Below are 22,213 nucleotides of genomic sequence, written 5' to 3' on the forward strand. Positions count from 1 at the left end.
GAAACGTTGACAAAAAAAGCTTGTTATGAATGTACGTGTACGTGGCAGTGTGCTTCATTCATGGTAACATGCGTATTAATTATTGAGGTTGGGACATGGGACAAGGCTTTCCAAGACACTGAAAGTGTGTCATTTGCTTGAAAAAAGCCCTGGGATTTTAAAAAAATTTGAGTAATTCTAATGACAACCTCAAATAAATGAACCCGAAGGAAGGCTTCAAATTGGAGACACATCTCAGATGTGTGTGTGTTTATAACACTGAACACTCGTTGGCAATTTAGATGGTGCAATTATTAGAGGTATTATTTAGAGCAATCATTTCAGACAACCCACAAAAGTTGTTGGCAAAAATTTAGAGTTACACCTTTCTTCGTGAGAAAAGACAAGAAAAATATGACGGACAGGATGCAGGGGCTAAAATACTTAGTAAATTCCACACAGATGAAAGATAATAATGTACTCCTATTTTACATTTCATCCAGCAGTGAGGTTAAATTTCAGATGGCAGTTTGGCCAATTTCATTTTCATTAACCGCAGACCCGACCAACTTTAGGCAAAACAAGACAGCCGTTTTCATTGGTTGCTTTTGAACATGAATTATTCATACATATAGCCAGAGATCTCAATAGTGTGTGATGTGTGCCTGCAACTGATAACACTTACTAAATCAAACACAGCGTATCCACTGAACTCAAATAAGATTGTTCATTTCATATAACATACGTGATTCGTCAAATCTCTTACATACTGTACAGTTACACAAACTCAAAAAGCTATGAGCTACTACCTATATTGACACGGTAATGTATACACTTGGTGCATTTTTTTGTGTTTTAAATAGAAAACTTCAGTCTTTAAAAACAAGTGTTGATCAACACAAAATCTATATACATGGCTTACAGTAATTATACCCCCAGATGTTTCTTTAGAATTTTCTTAGAATTATTTACAATATATCCCAATTTCTATCATCAAAATTGAAGACAGCTTCCACATCCCTTACTATCGTTTCATGTGACAGCTAGATATTTTGGGGTTGAAAGTCAGGCATTGTTAGAAGCTAAGCCGTAAATAATACAACGGAATTTCAATTTAAGCTATCTAGAAGAAAAAGGCCTGTGCCTACGACAAAAGTGAGGTACATGCAAAAAGCAAATGAGATGTGCAGTAGAAAAAAAGTGAATACATTAAATGTTTACTTCCAAGATGAAGGGTCATGACAAAAAGAAAAAAAGTTAAAATGTCGCTTCTGTTCCAGCCCTGACATATCTCTAAAGGTAGGATTCTTGGCATCAGTAGCTGATAGGGACACCTTAAGGGAGACAATTTTGTTTCCATCCCACCAATAAAAAGTCAGAAATCGGCAAAAGCTGGTTTTGAGCAACAAGGCTGTCGAATATGTCATGGCAAGGTTGAATGTCTGCACATGGATTCCTGGTCTTCCTTCTTCCTAAAACAAGGACAATGCAAACAGGATTTTCCTAGAACCTTTTAAATTCTGTAATCTGAGTTGTTGAGATGAAATCCGAGTTGTAGAGGTCATAGTTCAGAGTGAAACCACAACAACCTGTGAACCTTTAGTAACCATCGACCCATTCATCTTTTTGCCTGTTGGCCGTAAAAAAAGAAACATTCAATTAAACAAAATGATAAAATGTAATGGCAATGGTAGTGACTACACAATTAATATGTATACGATATATATGTAGGATATCTGTACTTGGATACCGGTATATTGGCTTTAAAACCCTTTTTTTTTTTATTGGTGGTAAAAAAATTTCAGAGGTCCCCAAAATGTATCGGTAATCATCAGATAGAGGAATATATTTTGTGAATATATTTGATTTGTAACGGTTGTACATTGGTTCATTTTTTTTGTCTGTTCTTAATTCATTACTCTGAAATGTAGTCACTGTCTTTTCAAATAGGGTCCCCGCATCTGTTCAGATATGTCTAGTAGTCTTAATACAGCATGAATTTCCAAACATATCCACATGTACTTATGCGCAAGGCATTCTGGGATTAATCGCATCCAAACTCATCATTAATACACAAAGCAATCCACCTCCACTGGTATACCTATTAAAATTTAAAAAAAAAATATGCTGAATGAATAATACTATCAATACAGAAAAAAATCACAACATTTTCTACACAACAAAACAAAACTTATGCTAAATAATCCATTAGAATATAACAGCATTAATTTCAAAGATTTCAGTTTGTGGATATTCCATATCCAGACATAACATACATTTTTCTATTTAACAACTTTCGGAGCACAAAAATGCGCTTGTGTGTGTGTGTTTTTTTTCTAAGCTTTCGCAAAAAATGTACATTAGAAAAAAACTGCGGTGATCAAAGTGACAAAACTAAGACACGTGACCCTTGAACCCTAATGTGGCTACGGTATATCCTTCAGCTGCTTTCTGTACACAGATTCTACATGTGCAATCTTTTGTCTATAATCCACCTTTGTCTTTTTAACTTCAAAGACTCTACACACCTAGACGACAACATCGGACGTGACAAACATATACAAAATGACAGTATGTTTTGTGATCTTACCTCCCACTAGGGCATCACATGCCCCGCCCACAGTTCCCAGAGACACAAATCATATGTACATGGCGTGACATTTTTCCAATGTTATATCTTACAGTATGTCACAAATTCTATCCCGAAAAAAAAAGTACACAGTTTAAAAAAAACCGAACCCCCCCCCCAAAAGGCCAGTATTTCCCACCAGTTAAAAAAAAGGGATTCTGGTTGTCACAGAAACTTGCGACCATGGTAACAATGTAACCATGGTAACAATGTAACCATGGCATAAGGCCAATGAGATTTTTCAAGCATGCAGGATTATTGTGGCCACAAAAAGAACAAAAATAACACAAACGTCTAAGCGAATTACAGCCAAATACTGGTTCTGTAGTTAAAATTGACTTTACATCTTTTGATGTGTCTCCATTCACAATTTGGCAAATAGTTTTAAAAAATGTCCTTAGGACCTCCATTTTCTCTATACAAAACATTCTATCATGACAAATTCTAATTCTAAACATTATATTTCAATACAACAATGGGAAATATTATGCATTATTTCTGCATAAATCTAATTGATTGTTTTTTTTAATTATATTTCAGTAATTCACCATAATTATATTAATTCAAATTGTTGAATATTGTCTTTTAATGACATGAGCTATTTTCAAATTTCCTAATATAACTGGAATTTAAATACCTATTTTTCAAGAAAAACCACAAATTTCTGGTAATCTCTGATTTCAGTCTTTACAAAAGAGATGCATTTTCTTTATGAGTGTGGAACCTTATTCCAGAAATACAATATCCAAATCTAAAAATTTATCAACTGCAATTGGCCAAGCAAAAATTGGGATTAACCAATCAGCAGTAAGCATTTAAACACAAGACCAAGCATAGGTGATCACCTTGCCAACAAGCAAGTCCTGTCTGTAACACGTATATTATGATCAGAATGACACATGACCATTTCAGAGTCTAGGGGTGACAGACTATTACTAGGTTCACGTATGGCGCAAATTGGTGACTTGAGCAAAACAAAAGATAGCATATGCGTGGAATATTGACTCTGTACATGAACAGTAGCAATGGGCTTTGTTACCCCTCATGAGTGTACTGGACGCGCCACTTGCGCGCCGGTTTGCGCAAGGATGGCACTAAAATCACAACAACCACTACATTTGAATGTGCACAAACCGACGGATTCCGTGCAAGAACAGTAATTGGCACTTTGTGACCATTTCAAGAGCTCCAAGCGGGGAGCCAATCGCCTCTGCGCACTGGTTGGCATGTATGGCACAAAGTATGCAAGACAATTTAATTCCAAGTGTGCACAAACCATTTGCGTCTTTGCGAGCGCGTCCGGCGCCGTTGCAATGTGCTCAACAATCCCTCCCAGTAGTCTCAGCCCAACTACCTCTTTGTAACCGTTCTTGTGCACAGATTCCATACCTGGCAAGAAGTCCTGTTTCAAATCATATTTCTCTTGTTTTAAAAAAAAATGGCAGAATTATACACTTTTAATTGATCATACAGAAAGGATGCAAACATCGATCATTCACTGAGTCTTTCACAGGAAGTGATAATATAAATTAAATATAAAAACAGCAACCAATCCAGGTTTTAAATTAGTGGTTAGACTAATAGCCGTTTTTTTATGCTAGAAAGAGAAAACAATTTCAATAAATATCACATGATGACGAGAAAAATATTGTCAATCTTTCTCCCATTATACACATTGGAAAGGCAGCAATGTGGGCAGCACAAACAAATTATAGTTTACTCTTAAGAGAGAAATGCAGTGCCCACTTCCATACAAAAGTAACGTAAACGTGATATTTGATATCGGATCTTCTGTTTTAAATGAGGGGCAAAAGTACATTGTATGAACTTTTACTTAGAAGATTTCCAACAATTACATAACATGCACGAGTAGCTTTGCTCAGAAAAACCTTCAAAAACATGATTATATTTCAAATATTTTGGGGAGTTTTTGAGAAAAAAAAGTTCACTGAAGGATTCGTGGAGAAAAAACCCCGTGAACTCCAAGGTTACAGTTCTTGAGATACCTTTCAGAATTTGGTTTTCAATTGTTTTTTTCTTGTTTAATGTGTTTCACACAACATAATTACGTAGAAAAGATACAGCAGTGCTGTTGGCAAAAATGGGCTGAACTTTATCATGGTAGTTATACCTTACAGTATTTTAAAGGTTATCTTTTTCTGTCTTCATGGAACTACACGTTATAATTTTCAGCCAAAAATACAGTTTTTCTTTTGTTTCCCTAAAAAGCTTTTGCAGTTGAATTCCCCCCCCCCCTCCTCCTATTTCTGTGAAGAAAGGTTTCTCAGTTTTTGCAATTCTCTATATGAACATATGCATACCCATGTGCAATCCACTTTAATTAAAAAATTACCATGCTCCTCCCAGTTTTAAAAGCCAGGCAACTTTTCTTGTAGTTTAAAGGGAATCAGAACGCAAACTTGTCATACATACATGTACATGTATGACGGTTGGTTTGTTTCCCCATGTGAGGTCCGCAGTTTTTAACATTTCAAACAATTTTGGTCAGAAGAGTTTTACAAAATCTTGCTTATTGGTAACTGAAATGCAGCCTTGTTGGTCAGGCAGATGCAGATAGAATATAAGTACCACTCTAACAATGAACAAAAGGTGTAAACTCCCTATCTTTACGGAGACCTGCAAGTACTAAATATCTACTTATATGTGATTTGTAAACAGCTGTGTTATATGATTGACCATAAATCGGAAAATAAGGTCAAGAATAAGGGTATTGACTGAACACAAAAACTCTTGAACTTGTTTTTCCAGTGCTGATTTCACAGTTATGTTGCTCATACAATCAACTCACAGTTGGAGCAGTACCAACCAAACTTGCCGTGCTTGCGACAATGTACTACGAGTTGTTGAGGTCGAAGACTTCCGCGTGTAGCGCCGGGAACTGGAACCCAGGTGACTTGATCTTGAGCTCCATGAGTCTGCGGATGTGTTCGGGGCCAATCTCTCGCAGCTTAGGGATGGTGGTCAGCAGGCGGGCGAAGAGTCCGTGCTCCCCTGGGTGGTTCTGGGACACCTCGTAATGAAGGGCGTGCAGGAGCTCTAACTGCAGCTGCTTGACACGTTCGCGATTCTTCAGTCCCGGCCGATCTGTGTTAGTTCAGTCAAATAATTTAAAACAAATCAACATAAAGGTTGAACTAAGAAATTAGATTTTACCTTGCGGATAATATTCCTCCCTTTCCACTCTGAGCCACTCAATATTTGTATACCATTCTACTACTTAGTCTCCATTCAAGACTGGATTGGAGTTTCATTCTCCTAAAGAGCTGGTCCCTGACAAGCGCAGTCAAGACGCAAGGTTAGAGGTCACTATCAACAAATAATCAAATCCAGTCTTGAGAACTTCGGCAGCACTACCCAAAAATTTCCGAGCATACCTCACGAGTGTCGTATTCAAGCTAATACATACGCGTGAGGTATGCTCGGAATTGCCTTGGTAGCACAGCCGAGGTTCCTAAGACTGGATTTGATTTGACTGGATTTGAGGAACAAAACAAAACAAAAACTAGTCCTGGACCAAGACTACCGGTATGTACTGTTCAGTGAATGGCAATGAAATGTGTGAACCTGACTGAGTTAATGACAAGGAGAATTCATTTCATACCTGGTGACATGATGACCACGGCAGAGAGAAGAGCGTATTCGCTATCATCCAGCAGCATTCGGTTGACCCTCCGAGCAAAATCAAAGAGCAAGTCAAACAGGTTGCCCAGGGGCATCTTATGAGCATCCTCCAGGGAGAACTTGTCTCCCGTGGTCCACCAGTACACCATGTTGGTCTTCGTGTCGGCCACTGTCGAGAAACGTATCGTTGCCACCTAAACCAAAAACAGCAGGATACAAATAGCTCGAATGTTCAACGCATTTGAATATTCAGGGTCTGTTACTTGTAAATGTATGAGGAAACATCGGTTTCTTATGGGGAAGGTGAAATTTTGAACTTGGTACATGCTCATACCATGTGCTCATCAAAAAAGAGTGAAACTGGTCAAGGGTATGGTTGTCAGGATAACGTTCATCTTTTAAAGCTTATTTTGAGTGACTGTCTCATCAACAAATCTTATAAAAAAAAAAAGACACTAGACGGTTGTCACCAACATGACATCCATGGATACATCAAGTCAACTCAGTTAAACATCCCAGTGAAAGGTAAGAATGTTCTAAAGACTCATTTAATGGTATCCAGTCAGAAATGCAAAATAAATTTTACTTTTTGTTCGTACACTCTTTCATGTTTATTCCGGGTCATAAAATGTAAATGGAAATCAATTACTTTTCAATGAAGTTCGTCAAGGCTGACGTTTTTGGGTGTGGGTAAAGGGGTTGGAGGCTTGTCCAAACCACAGTGCAAGTTTGAGCGAGACCAAGGTTAACCATAGTTTGACTATCTCCATTAGAAATCAACCCTAGTCAGCTATCGTTGGAATAGTCCAGTTGACTATTCCAGACAATAGTTGGAATTGCTGGTTACACTAGCTGCACGCATCATAAGGACCAAGGAGTTTCCTGAGGATGTTTTGACCACTAGTCGGTCGACCGCTGGTTCTTGACTGAACTTGCCGACAGATGTCTTACCTCAAACAGACCCGTCTTGATCAGCGTGATCTGGTCCTCTCGGTCGATGTGCTTGAAGCCTGGGATCATCTTAGAGAAGTTGACAATACGCGTGATCTGGCTGGTGAACTTGCTGGAGAAGAACTGCCACATCCTGCCGCTGTCTACGGGAAGCAGGACGTCCGGCAGCTCCCGCGGTGGGTCCTTGGAGGTCGGGAAGCCTGAAGGTGGGGGGCACTTGCTGCAATCGTGGTCGTACTTGTTCTTCAACTATCAAGATTTGAGAAGGAAAATAAGGACGGCTAAATTAACAAGGTACACCTGATTCAAAGTGGTGTTCCTGAATCATGCTGAACTGACAACTATTAGGAGTGACTCAGGTATACCCAATTAAAAATGTTCGGTGCATGTATGTTTGCAAAGCTCACCTGAATACTGTGTGGACAATTTTTTTCCTTATTCGAGCTCGGAATTTAGTATTCAAGTTGTTTCAGACAGGCAAAAAAACTGTAAGTTTTAATTTTCCAATGACTAGCCACTGGAGTCATTCCACACAATTTGCAAAAGTTGATCTTTCAATGTACTCGCTCCTCACTGTTACAAACATGTACTTAATTCAGTCTGAAAAGTGTTATTAAGATTCCTTGTTGTCACAAGATTGCTTCAAAATTTAAATTTAGTTCTTATCTTTTTTAGCTCTTAAAATAACAGCTTCATGGTGTCCAGAACCCACATACGTGGTGTCCAGAACCTCCCAAATTTGACTTACCCGGTGGGAGTAGGTCTCATCAGGACCCAGAAATGGGAAGTACCTCTCCCGCAGGAAAATGATCCGGCGGAAGGTGTAAAAACATGTTTCATGGTAGGACTTGTTGACGCAGTCAATGATCTTACAGAGCTTCTTCTTGAGCTCTGGAGTGAGGGGCTCCTCTGGGTTGAAACCTTCCAGCTTGTATTCCTCCAGGGTGTCGTCATTACTCTTGGGATCCGCATCCGGTATATCGTCCCCGTCAATGGGGATGCTCCTTGGCTCCTCCTTAATGACCATCTTCTTCTCCTTTGAGATGGGGGTTTGGCTATCACTGGGCGCAGAAGACTGAAGAGCAGTGGTAAAACTCTGGGGAGGGGAGAGATGAGAAAAGTCGGGGGAACATTCTGGCTTCCCGTGGGATCCCTTGGAGGTTTTGTTGGGGTCTGAGTGACCCTTCCCTGGAGACTGCCGCTTGACAGACTGCCTGGTGGGAAAACAGTCCCTGCCATCGCCAGGTGAGTGCTGGGGGAGAGGCTTTGGGGAGTGCATCTCTGCTTTTAGATGCTGCTGGGCTAAAAATGCAGTCGGGCCAAGAGGTACTTGCTGAGGATGCTGTGAGGAACTGACAGGGACCATGACCTGGCCACCGGAGGAGAGCAGGGGTGAGGGAGGAAGGTGCTGCCGGCCAGACAGTGGGTTCCATCCTTGAGACATTGGAAGTAGAGGTGAGTGAGACAACAGTGAGGACTGTGGGGACAGACCCTGCGGCATCTGCTGGGGTGGAAACCCACCTGGGAACTGGAAGAACTGGTTCCCTTGGCCAGAGTGCGGCAGGAACGAACAGTGGGTGTTGTCCTCCGGTCTGAGCATTGGCTCCGACGTCCTCCGATGTCCTGCGTACAATGCCTTCATTTGTGAGGAGGCCATGTCGGCCACGCTGACGGACACCTCGTTTCCAGGGCTGGCTGATTTTGATCGATGCCGGGACGTTGAGTGATCATCCCGGCCTTCTTTACTTGTGTTTTGCACGACAACCACAGTCGGGCTTGGTGGGATCATGTCCTTGCTGTTTGACTCAGGACTACCCATGTCCCTGGGAATAAGGATGACAGGTTGACCAGCAGCCAGCATTTTATTAATGGCCTCCATTGGCAGGTCTCCCTCTCCGGCCATAGAGGCCTCAAACTTGGACCCATCCCGTCCTATCATGGACATTTTCTCTGTGATCTCTTCGCTGACTGATTGAGGCATTCTTTTCTCTTCCTTTGCCCGCATTGCTGCCTGTATGTACATGTTGTTCAAGCTAGCAGAGTCTTCGTGTGATTTTGAAAGTGATACACTGGAGATGGTTGGCGACTGTTCCATGCTGTCTGATCCGTAGCCCCTATTGCCGCTGCCATTGACTGAGCCCTCACTGGCTCCGGGAACTGAGGACTGACGGCCAACAGACCCCGGAGGTGACATGTCCAGGCCAGATATCGAGGAGGTTTCTGAGAGTGAGTGCTCCCGATCTGACCCACTGTGATCCAGCTCCTGCTTGATGATGGTGGAGATGGACTGGGCATGGTTGGCCATGGCCTGGCCTAGCTGGGATTCCATCATAGCTGCCATGGAGAAAGAACTGTTCATTCCGGGGTACATGGCAGGGATACTCGTCGGCAGCATGTGGCTGGGAGGGTGTCCAGCACTCATAGGCTGACCACCATACTTGGACTGGTTGAACAGTTCAGGGTGGTTGCTGTAAAAACCAGCCGGCTGGTGGACAACAGTGTTGTCACCAAAACTTCGCTGCTTAGCAATCGTCTCATGCATTTTCTCAATCATTCGTTTTGACCTCCGACCCAATCTGGAGCCTGCAACAGGAAACCAGTTAAAAAATCACGTTAAGTTATTAAAAAAGCAAGAGGAAAAACTCACATCTATGGTGACAAAACCAAAATAAAGTCAAGCAATCTGGGCAACCAGAAACCAACAGACTTATGAGAACTATACCAAAAGCTACTCGGACTTCAGTACACTGTCAGGTATTTGTCCAATACCAAGTGCAGGGCAGTGCATCAGAACCGGATACTCGAGTACCCGATCATTGATGTCAGGAACCGGCTCCAGATTATGGGATCAGGTACTCATAACCAACTTTATAAATTACTTAGTAACTTCTCAGACAAAGAAAAAGAAAGGTTTTGAATGTCGTTTGTGGAGAATTTTCAAAATGTAAACCAGGAAGCTTGGGAAAACAAAATATTGTTCACATTATTACGCTCAGGAAAGTTGCATTTTACACCGTAAAGCTATAAGCTCACTGAACACACTTGTATCTTGCTATATCGTGCAGACTTTTATGAACAGTCTAAACAGGGACTTCGAAGATTTAATTTTTGGGGTTTGGTTTCTTCCATGGGTACCCAGGCACCCATGTTTTTTTTCAGTCGGGTACCCGGTTTCCATACTTCCCGTAAATGCACAACACTCCTAACCAAGTGGTCTGTATGATTTTTAACATGTTCATATTACTGTATCCCAGGGCTTTTAGGGAGAAGAGTTCATTGAAAACGGATGGGGCTTTCCCGGTTAAATAATACGAAACAAAAAGATAAATAAAAAAGATAAGGTCAAATCAAATGATCAACATTTTCCATGAAATCCCACCCTTCTTTCTTCAAATACATAGTCTAGGGGCTAGAAGTTGTCATGGTTTGATATGCGATTATCCCGCTATCACGACCAACCAATATCACCCACAACTGCCAATACAATATTCTAGGGAATCTTGTGGCGGTTGTGTAGCGCGCGAGCACCTGTTTGGCCTACTATATGCAGTGCGTATTCAAAACATTTCATACCGTAGTAGTTCTAAATGAAATTCTTAAATTTCTTCCAGTCGTATAAAAGTTGCAGCAAGACTTTTGTGCAACTTCACTGGTCAACACTTTTGTGGTATGTAGTATGCGTGGGACTGAAAATGGACCGTAATTGCCTGCAGAAGGTGCATGCACGCACTTGTTTCCCCCATTTTTCGGGGGAGATTTACAAGATTGTCTAGACAGTGTTCCGACGGGTTCGTGGGTATAATGGATGGTTGTGATAACACCCTCTTGCAGCGGGGGGTTATCGCAGCGGCAGGTTATCGTGTATCACACCATAACAACATTTTGCCCCGAGACTATCAAATACAAAATAAGCACCCTCAACTTTTTTTACAACCATTGAAACTTCACTGTAACCCAGAGAAGGAATAAACACTTGGCAATCAACATTTCATGGCCCTTTCTATAGCAGGCCACAAAACCCACTCTTGGCACACAACTCTCTGAAATTTTTTTTTTTTTTTTTTTTTTTTTTTTTTACTTCTGATGTATTTTAAAGGGAATATATTTGTTTTTGCTGTAATTTTAAGAAATGGATGTATTTGGGGGTAAGTATTTTAGCTGGTTTGCACCCATTCACGATGGGTAACCGATTGCAAACAAAATGTGGACTAACTAAATTTGGTAAATTGGAGCAGTATTTGAAGAAGAAAAAAGCCAGTTTCTTTTCCAAAGATGGTCTGCCGACCATCGTTGAAAATTGATACAAAAAATCCACTTTTCTTGAAAACGACAGCACACCAGGTGCCATGATTTCACAGTATGCTTGAGACTATTATTCACTTACAATCAAGTAGGGTATTTCATCATAATTTGGTAGTGTTCTTTTTTTATGTTTGCAAATGTTGTACATGTATATTGCCATTAAATAGCAAGTTTCCGTAGTTCATCTGCTCTGTGGTCACCATTTTGAACACAAGGCTTGGACACATTTATATGAAACTGTCAATTTCAGCTGTTTAGAATAAAACTTTTGTACAAAATTTCTCAAGAGTCCCTTCAGGGAAAACGGCACAATGGTAAACTTTGGGCCATCACCGAAACATTTCACTTAAGAGTGAGGGAATGGACGGGGATGGAAGGAGGCTCACCTTCTTTGGACATGCCGACTGCAAGGCACTTCTTCCATCGGCATAGCTGGCACTGATTCCTAGTGTAGAGGGAGATGTCACACTGCCCGTTGTTGGAACACGTATAGGATTCGTGCTGTGTGAGGCTCCTTCTGAAGAAACCCTGCACACATCAAAAAAAAATCAAACAAAAGAGACAAAAACTATTAATGTGATGAATCAATGTGCTCTATTGATCAAAACTATCATTTGTTTTCACACAATAACAAATTTGGAAATTTGTACTAAAAAGCCGTATCCTCTCCGAGTGATCCCCGTTTGCTATTTCCCAGGTCTGTATCGTGACTTTGGGCGTGATCCCTGGCTGTTTCGCACACTGGTTTATGGCTTCTGAGTAGCGCCTCTTGAACAAAGATATTGACTAATTGGGGAACCACCAACATAGGGCTGGATAGCTCAGTTGGTAAGAGCACCGGAAGTCGCAGGTTCAAGCCCTGCCCCAGTCAATTTCTTTGTTCAACTTTTCAGCAACGAAAACAAGACAACATCCATGCTCTGGAGTAGCCAGACAAGAGAATGAGAGAACCTGTAGTTGCCAGAACACACATAATGTACTTGTTCCGTAGTTGTGGGGACATACATGTACATTGTATATTCATCTGTACGAGGTATTTGGGGGGCCAGAAAACGCTGTGGGGACAGCAGAAAGTCCCCATAACTCGGTCCTAATTTGCCTAACAATAACAAACTTCCCCATAACGCGGTGTAGGCCTACCCATATTGTTCTTGCAGTTCACAGTGCTTGCAATAATGGAAGAAATGATTGGGGAAATCTGAGTGTACATGTTGCGACAACTTAACAACATTCAGTAATTTTCTATATTTTACTCAAGTGGCCATTCCGTTATAAAACATAACAAATAAGAACCAGGGCCAAAGCTGTTTGTTGGCATTTAATGTTGAAAGACAGGATCAAAAATCAATTAACGCATCGCTCATTTTAAGGAAAAAGCTGCAATGCTGGTCATCAATCTATTTCTCTCCCCCTTCCATCTCACTAGGCAGAATCGTCCAGAGGTAAGCTCAGGCCGATCTCCTCATCCCAAGTTCAAGGTCTACCTCGCACCGGTTGATAAAAAAATATTCAAAAATAGAAAACGTTTAAGACGCGAATGAAACCCCTGTCAGGCGTCCGTCAGCCACATGTCTCCTCGAGTCAGTCGCGCCGGCTGGTGATCCGCGACGTAGCCGGTAATCAGCACCCAGAAACCAGAGATGTCTGTCGGGCAGCTGCCTGGGAACGCATCCTACCACTAATTGGCAAGGGGCTTACAAGCCAGTGACAGGCTGGGTTTACTGTCCGTCAAGTGTATTAGAGCATCATTATCAACCCCCTCCCCCCAAAAAAATCCTTAAAAATCACAAAATAGCTAGTTTTTCTTGTTCTTAAATGATATCCGACCACCCCACCCCCAAAAAAACAATGTATATTTCGAAAAATTTCTAATTAAGTTATGATACAATGTACAACTGTCACACGATGCAATTATTCATGAGTCACAACTAGCAATATTTCAAGATCACAAATATTGATTTTTTTTTTTTTTTGGAACTAAAAATACAACACTTGCGAAATGGAGTTGGCTTGGGACTGGCCGTATTGATTTGTTTGGAAACACGTGTGTCGACTAGTAAGGACTGTCTGATGGGTCTCGGAGACTAATGGAAAAAAATGGTAAAGGTTACCTGGGGGCAAACTAAATGTCATAGTCATAAAGCTACATTAATTATACATGCATTCATTGTTAGTTTTCTGCTATCTACTGCATGAACTACAAATCATAACATTTTTTTTTGGATTCATGGTTTCAAGTTTTTTTTCTCATATACTTTGAAAATCTGTGGCTGGAAAAGGAAGTAAAGCCTACTGTTCATCTGCTGGTCACAAATTAACAGCATCTTGCTTTTTTTTCTAAATTCTTTTTAGCCTTTACATGTACATGTACATATCAGATGTTTCTGTCTATAAATGATACCTTCCAAAAAAAATGTCCATAAAGAGCTTATTTTTTATGGGTGATCCTGGTCTCCCGTTTGTACGTTGTGACTTTAGTTTTGTTGTTTTTGTTTTAGCATCATCTTGTTTGTTTGGTGTATCCATGTCATTTTGCCTTTATGACCGATTCTGCTTGGATCAAAATGTAAAGCTTTATAACTTCTGTTATATATGTACATGTATTTCTGCTGAAAAATGACTTTAAACTTTGTTCACTAGATGACCATTTATGCATCCTGTTCCTTTAAACCATTTGTTCAAGCACAAAAAGCATGTCTTCACACACATGGGGGGGGGGGGGGGGGAGTCAGGTTGGCGAAGCGGTTCTTTCCTCGCCTTCCACCACTAGTGACCTGGGTTCGAATCCAGCCTGGGCCAAACGCTAGATTGGGTTTTCAGTCCCTGCTTGATTCCGTGGGTTTTCCCCAGAATATTCTTCTGGGGTTTTCCTCCCACCTCCAAAACTGTAATATCTTCTCATTGTCTTCTCTTTATGAGTTTCTTCAGGCTTGCGAGCTACAGTGCCTAGGGCACTTTTGAGGAATCCTTGGTTTCATTAATACCAGAAATAATTAATAATAGCATACATACCCAAGTACATTTGTACATACACATAAATGTATTTATGTTCAGTGTGGTTCCATGCATACAAATGATTCAGTTAGTGCACGTATGATATGCATACAAATGAATGTTGCATTAGGCCTGGTTTGATTTATTCGGTCATTTTGATTAATCAATCGTTATTTCAGTTATACATGTTTCGGTTTGATTTATTGAAAAATCATTTCCTCTAAGAAGGCATGACAGTATGGCTAAGCAAAAAAAAACATAAATAAATTCCATGCTTGAAAGTCCAGAAGGAACATGATGAGGCATGTGTATTTATGAAAATATTATCAAGAACATTTTTCTGAAAAGTTAGTGAATGACCAATTATTGAAAGTTCCATTGTCTGTGTATCAATTATATTTACAAGATCAGTTGGTGCCAGCTCACCAGCTTTCAACTTGTAAATTGCATTTTTAATTGATTGTAACAAACACTTGATTGGGCCTGTGCCTAATCTTAATCTTAATCGCAAAGATAGGAGGAAGGACATTTCAGTAAGAGATTCGGAAAACAAACTCTTGCAGAACAATTGTCGAGGTGAATCTACATAATCCTGGGAATGCATCACAGACGTAAGAGGTTTAAGATGAGGAAAGAAGAACTACACTGACATGACAAGTGGATTGATTGGTTCTATCACTGGGCTCAATGTTGACATCTTCAATGACCTCAGTTGACCTTGCCCTTGTCAACGTCCCACTAGTCATCAAGCCAAATACCAATTTTTTTTTAAGTCCACACCAATCTGTTCTGTTACCTCGGGACCCCATGGGAAAAGGATTCCTAAAGTGTCGGAAATGAGCCCGAAGAAAAAGAAGTTTTAATGTTTTTTAAAGATTAACTGTCAATGGTTTTCGCTGTATGGTCATCCACTATTCCGGTCACTGCGTTCTACCCTGCCTTCAATACCGAGAGGTGTTTAATTATGGCGTCAGTCCCACTATCCCCTTCACTCCCTAGTGGACGCAAGGCCAGAAAAGACACACTCGAAGTTGCGAGTGTTACTTAGAACGCTCAGTGAGCAGGTTTGCTCTTAGTCAAGTGGGAATTTGTTCTTGCATCACGTCTAATGCCCTTTGGTCTCCGGAGGAGGGGGGTAGATGTGGTAACGAAGCAGTTATTAACAGAGAGCCTTCTCCCGGGTTTTAATTGGATTCCTCTGTGGACCAATGAAGGAACCAGAACGATCATCTTGATCGTGATCAAGCCAACTTGAAGGATGCCAGCCCGACGGTAGTCCCCGGAACGTACATCGCCAGCCATCTGGCAAATCCAGCCCTGCCTACCATGATGCACCGTTCACGACTGGTTTACACTTGTACTTGGACGCTGCCAAACGTTACATATACATGGCTTTGTAACCAAGGGATTTGGGAAGGGGGGAGGGAGAATAGAGACAACTCACTCGCGATAAAATTTAAGAAAATGCAAATTTGGTTCACTGGAGACAGACAAACAGTGAGAGTGGATGTTCAGAATCACTTCTGCTTAGTTGGGTTTGAAGACAACCAATTTTCCTTGTTCCTTTTATTTTCTCCCCTGCTTAGGGAGTTGCAATTTTTCTGTTTCTGCGTTCAAGAAACTGTAAACCGAGTAGAGGCGCGCTAATCTTTGAATGTCGAGAGGAGGAAGTCTTTCTCATCCATCAACGCTGATCCCCTAGACTTCAAGGATTCTATCGAAGTGTGTAAATGTTGTCAATGTCATGGTCGCTTTCACAAAGCGCTCGTTGTTTTGATTGTTTTTATTTTCCTCGGACGATAGTGATGCCAGAGGGAATGCCAATCACAACAAATTGGTCGTTTGGAGTGGTTTGTCTAAACCAAGAGCGGGAGGGATTTTCACGCTTTTTAGGTTTTTGGACAGGGTTGGCCACTGAGTCAAGCCCCTCACACTTACCAGAATCTGTTAAATTCTCCAGAATTCAAAAGACTGGACGTAAATCCTGCCAATCACATACACAGGATGCCAAACTACTTCTTCGTTTTTTAAAGAATATCCACACATTTTTTTTTTCTAGTGTACAAATCCCAGTGAGGAATTGTACACAGGAAATGTTTTACGCTTTTCAGCTTTTAGAAAGCGTCTGGTGAAAGCGGAAAAAAAGTCAAGACTTTTTCACTTAAGAATCTATTAAGCACTTCCCTGCTGGAGAGATACGACACATGGGATTTCTGCATCGATTGACGGGCCTGAGGACTGCGCGACGCCGTCCAGCTGATGTATGCGGGTGATGACATCGACTTGTCCATAAGTTCCCCCCTGTTTCCTAATGTGACGCACTTGCTTCACATCATCAAATCACTGAACATTACAAAAATGTATACACTGTACGTGACAAACACCGTAACAAACGCCGTGTTCAGGAACCAACTTTGAAAAGCCATGGGCTTAACTGTATTTTGTGATCGTTTTTCTCAATTTTTTTTGGGCAGAATAACATTGAACATTAGAATAGCGAACACTAAATCTCAATGTTTATCTGTCAAAAACATTCTAGTAATTAATTTACTTGCAACTAGTTTCACCAATTACATGTACATCATGACAACTGTTGAAAGGAAAAAAAGAATTTTGTTTTAAAGATTTTCATATTAACTTTAAGTAAACTGTTCAGTTATTTGAATTAACCTTTCGCAATCACTCTTGCAAAGAAACTTGATGTACTGGAAATCTATTAGAAGTTATATTTCTAAATGAAAAAGGTAAAATGACTGAATTTTTTTTTTAGGGCAATTGATAGGGCAATTGATAGGGTTAATGACTCCCATTTATATTCCTGCTAACATGCAAAAAAAAAGTGTGCCCTTGGACACACCTTTTAAAAGCACAGGTCTTCAATGATTGATTTCTTCTAAAACAACACCATTCCAGGCAGAACAATTTCAAAGGGTATTTGGTACCATCCCTGACTTCACTCTGAGCAAGTTTGTTATAATTACCAATGTTCAACAACTTCAACATTTTGAATTTCAAAATAGAAATCACTGCTTTTTGGTCGGCTCAGAGGTTTAAAACTCAGATCAAACGACGGACAAAGAAAGTGTTCACAAACTGAACCAACAACAAATTATCAGCTTTCACAATTTTTAAAAACACGCATCCGATGAAAAAACTCCTTCCCTTTAAAAAGTTTATGAATCAAGTAATTACTTGTACAAATACTCCCGACCATCAGTTGAAATTAATAACACAAATCTTAAAAAAAAAAAAGAAGAGAATTAGCTGTATTAATAACCCATGGCGCGACCAAACAAATAAGAATACAGCTTGTATACATGTACATTGTATCAACGAAGAGAAAAAAATTCATGGATGATTTATGGCGACGCCTTAATTCTTCTGATGGCCCAAGCCAACACGTACTTTCGGAAGAACCGTTACATTCTTCCCGGCACGACTACTACTGTTTCTGTTTATTTGTCACATTTGATAGGATTATATCCTGTGAATAGAAGGCAACAATGACAGGCAGTAAGTATGACATGGCTTGACTTTGAATTTCTATTGAGGCAACTGCACTTTGGCCAGGAGCAGGGCGAGTCAAAGCCTCAATCAACTGGAAAGGCAAACACGGTGGAACCCAAAAGAAAGAGAGAGAAGAAAATTTAAAAAAAAAAAAAATAACAAAAATAAAAAGAACTAAAATCAAAGCAATCTTGCATCGGCACGAATTTCGGGCGGAAGATTCTTTGTGTACCATCACAGTGATAATTAAATTTTCATATTTTTTTCCCCTTTCTTTTCTTTCCTTTTTTTTTTTTTTTTCAAAGGCGAGATGGAATTGGCAGAATCAAGAGGAAATGCAGATGCTGCGAACACAAACATGACCAATAATTACTGCAATGCAATCATTTCAGCACGTCAGGATTCTCCCCCCAAAAAAACCCTAGAGCACAGCTTGTTATCTATCATATCCTGATATACAAAGCCCTCAACGTCTTATGACAAAACAAGTCCAATGACTCTGAACTTCAAGATCAGCCTAGAGGGGGATCTACAGTTTCTCCCTCCAAATGCAAGCTTGAGACTCGCCAATGAACTCCCACTATCTCCCCGTAAAATGTCCTTGACCTCAACTTTTTAGATGATACTAGTACCGATAGCAAAAAACGTGGTTTGAACTTCCAGTGATGTAATTATTGGAATGGGTTGGCAGTGGCCAGCCAGGGTCCTAGGAAGACGCTAAGCGTCCTGGGTGGCTCGTTTTTTTTATAAAGTACAGGTGGCGAGGTTAATTCGCTATGACCTGGCAAGAAAGAGCGGTGCCCTGTTAGTGACACACCGGGCGTTAACCCAGACGAGACAAACTGTGCGCAGAGACTGCACTTGCAGAGGGCTCGAGGGACAGGCTGGTGCTAGTCTGACTCGGCAAAAGGACGCCCTCTACCAGCAATTTTTTCTTCCTGAATTGATTCTCGAGTCCATTTGTGTGTACATGCAACCATGCATGAGAGGTACATACATGTACATGTAGGACTAACAGATCTTTCTTTTTGAATTCATTTCCACATCTGAAAGTTTTTAGATATATACATGTACTTAAAAACAAGATTGCAAGCTATCACGATTATGTCCCATCAATGGCAAAACTAGCCAGATGTTAGCCCGACATCAGATTGACTTCATCACTGTTTAACTATTATTTCTGGAGGGATTTTGACAACTTTTTCTTCAAATCCCACAATGTTGTACATTTATTTCTAGATGGCCACATGGTCGTTTCGGAGACATTATCCAGAGTTATAGCACAGACACATTTAGGAGGGTGATCATCTAACAGTGACCTCATGATGACATTGTGTCATGTGACATCATACTAAGGCTAAATTTGTTGTTCATGTCGTGTTCATGTGGCTAAAGAACAACAAATCCACATGGCAAGTGCTGTTAATATTTTGAGAGGTAAACAAGTATTTATAAACATCTGTATAATGATGTTTTTTTTAAGATCATAATGTTACACACATCAATAATTACCTTCCGGGGGGAAATGTTCTGTTCATGAACAGAGAGAACATCTGTTATATTTACACTAGTTTTTACAGCAAATTGTATACATTTGGTCTCATTCACACAAAAATATTTCCTACTCCAACCCCAACTTATTCCTCAAATCAGTAAAATCTATTAGATCAAAGTAAATGCAAAGAGAAAAATTACCTTGCAGCCTTCGCAGGAATGGATGCCATAGTGGAACCCCGTGGAGGTATCACCACACACCATACACTTGATGAGTTCATTCAGTTCATCTGAAGCAAGCAAGAGGAAAAAAAGGGGGAAAATTAGAAAGACAGTCAGATGTTTACTCATTTACTGCCACTGTCACCACCACGCTCTTCATCGTTATCGTCATTTTTTTGCTCTGTCTAATGAAAGGGCAGCATCACTGTTGCGATCCAGCTACAGAGATGCACGGTCCCTGGCCAAAACGTGATTCACGTTTTCTGAGCATGTTCTACGACTAGGCCATCCACCTCCCCCCCCCCCAACCTCCCACGCAATGCCGGTGCAGCGTCTACGCAAACAGTACACGTGCGATGAGGTTCTCGTTAGACAAACAATCTGTCGTCCCAAAATATCACGGTTTTAGATTTCAGATTGGATGGTACTGCAATACTTGGCACACACAAAATGATGCATTTCTAAAGAAGATGGCTTTTCGGGCTGTACGAACACATATGAAGGTTACACATAATGGTTGATGAAAATTTTATACACACAGTAAATTTCAAGATGATATTTCAGAGGATTTTGATTGATATAAGAATATTATTTCAGAATTCAATTAAAGAGTGAGGACGCTTGGTGGGAATTTGATATTTTCAATCGATTCAGCCATCCTTCCTAGCTGAAGACTATTCCCAGAACCATTTTGAATAAGTTTATAATTATTGTGCACATTCACTTCAGGTAGGAAATGACTCCCGTTCATATTCTTGCCGGCATAGTGCCTTTCCAATCGTTGTTTAGTGATCCCCCTTCCGCTACGTCAATAGAAGGGGTCATCAAAAAAGCCCCACGTCTCAAAAACAACACCACACGGCTATTTGTTAAAAACATCAGGAGACGTGTCCAGTATCCACCATTTAACAAATTTGCTTAAAATAGCAGAAAGGTAAATGAATTAGGAGTCCTACTGCCGGGGCCGAGCCAATCTTTGATCTGCTCATCAGGCCAATGACCAGATAATGAGTTAAATATGCCGTGCACCCAATACTGGCCGCAAATTGTGTTACCTGTCCCACGGCCGGCTCCAGTGACAGGCCCATAATTAGCCAGTCAATGTTAATTGGATTACCCTTGGCAATTAGTCGATATGTAAACTGACAAGGAAGGGGCTGGAGAGAGAGAAAGAAAAAGTAGGGGGGGGGGTGAGGGGAATTGATCCCTGAGTAAAGGCTTCATTTGAAGAAAAAAAAAGACAAGGTTTCTGAAAGACAAATAAAAAAAAACAGCTTCAGACTATCTTCCGTCGTCGCTTACTTGATGTTCAGAATTGATTTTCTCACTGGAGTGAATTCAGATTTGTTGTACGATCACCATACAGGGGCCAAAAGACAACAGTCACAGCAGGTTGAAATTTACTAACAGTAACAGTGCTTGAAGAAATGCATCCATTCTTTTATTGACAAGATACAGTATCTTTGTTCTGCTTGCAGCGAAAGATACGCGATTTTACAAATTCATGTTTGCAGAGCTCAATTTCTAGCCCACTCACGAGCCTGCCACAATGAAGCAGAACTGCTCCTTTGTGCTCGGCAGTCGCCGAGGTCTCGTAAAACGTGACCACTGTAACCGAGAGGCCAATGCACTGCCACGTTTTGCACTCGCCCAAAAAAAGTGCAAGAAACCATGGCAACGTAGATGCAGCTTCTGATAGTGTTAAACCCTCTGTGTTCATTATCTGACGGAGGTATGCTGGGCACACCCCGGTTGGCTTAACATCCTCCATCTATTCCCTCACCGGTCCTCCCCCATGGGGACCGGTGATAGACAGTTCCATTTTTATCTCAATGGCCAAAAGAGCGCATTTTTGACTTGGCTCTCTGCTACTCTTTCTTTTTCTCAAACATCTGTCTCAAACACTCCACTGTAATTTCTCCACTTAAGAATGCAAATCCCGAGCGCCGTAAACTTTGTCCTTTCACTGGTTTCTGCCTGGCGTACTCCGTAAACCGCTTAAGCATATTCAAATCAGAAGGCTAAGTGGTTAACGAGATTTTACAAATTGCAGACTGGACACAGAGACTAGGGGGGGGGGGGGTTGTGGCCACATGACACATGTCAGGGTAGAAGCAGTCCCATCTTTTGTCATTCAATCAAAGGATGGTTTTCTTGTAACTGTCAATTCCAAATCTTGTTACGTCCTAAGAGACATCAGTGTACTGGTTTAAGGACCTTGAAAAGAAAACTCCGAATTGGATTATACTGGATACTTATATTTCCACCTCAGTTTTTTTTTAAAGGAAATTAGACTTGAGGATGTTTCAAGAGATGTCCAACAAATCTCCTGCCAGGTCATAAGGGAAATCACGGCTTTTATGAGGTACTTATGTAATGGATTGCCAAGAGCCACTAGCATCCCCACACAAACGAAGCATGCTTTCATCAGTCGCAATTCAATTACAACTGCGTCTGTAACACAGTGATGGCAGAGTCGTTTCCCAGCACACT

At 40.8% G+C, this 22,213-nt stretch overlaps 1 protein-coding gene across 1 annotated transcript; it reads right to left on the bottom strand.

Moving 5' to 3' along the window:
• Positions 1-1,255: 1,255 nt before the first annotated feature.
• LOC119721984 lies at positions 1,256-19,977 on the bottom strand. The gene is made up of 6 exons (XM_038191961.1): positions 19,700-19,977; positions 11,890-12,031; positions 7,950-9,784; positions 7,202-7,450; positions 6,231-6,444; positions 1,256-5,713 (listed from the first exon to the last, which is right to left on the bottom strand). The coding sequence occupies exons 1-6, from the start codon at positions 19,847-19,849 to the stop codon at positions 5,463-5,465; spliced, it is 2,841 nt and encodes a 946-aa protein (XP_038047889.1). The 5' UTR covers positions 19,850-19,977; the 3' UTR covers positions 1,256-5,462.
• Positions 19,978-22,213: the final 2,236 nt, after the last annotated feature.

Source organism: Patiria miniata, unplaced genomic scaffold (genome assembly GCF_015706575.1).
Source record: "Patiria miniata isolate m_02_andy unplaced genomic scaffold, ASM1570657v1 HiC_scaffold_14, whole genome shotgun sequence".
Classification (NCBI taxonomy): Eukaryota; Metazoa; Echinodermata; class Asteroidea; order Valvatida; family Asterinidae; genus Patiria; species Patiria miniata.

What these genes read in the sequence shown, in the direction of transcription:
- LOC119721984 (XM_038191961.1), bottom strand. Translation starts at nt 19,849, where the DNA reads ATGAGTAAACATCTGACTGTCTTTCTAATTTTCCCCCTTTTTTTCCTC. An exon ending in AGTCGGCATGTCCAAAGAAG is followed by an intron (nt 9,785 to 11,889) that starts GTGAGCCTCCTT and finishes TTCCTGTTGCAG; the next exon opens with GCTCCAGATTGGGTCGGAGG. An exon ending in TCAAGACGGGTCTGTTTGAG is followed by an intron (nt 6,445 to 7,201) that starts GTAAGACATCTG and finishes TTTTTGGTTTAG; the next exon opens with GTGGCAACGATACGTTTCTC.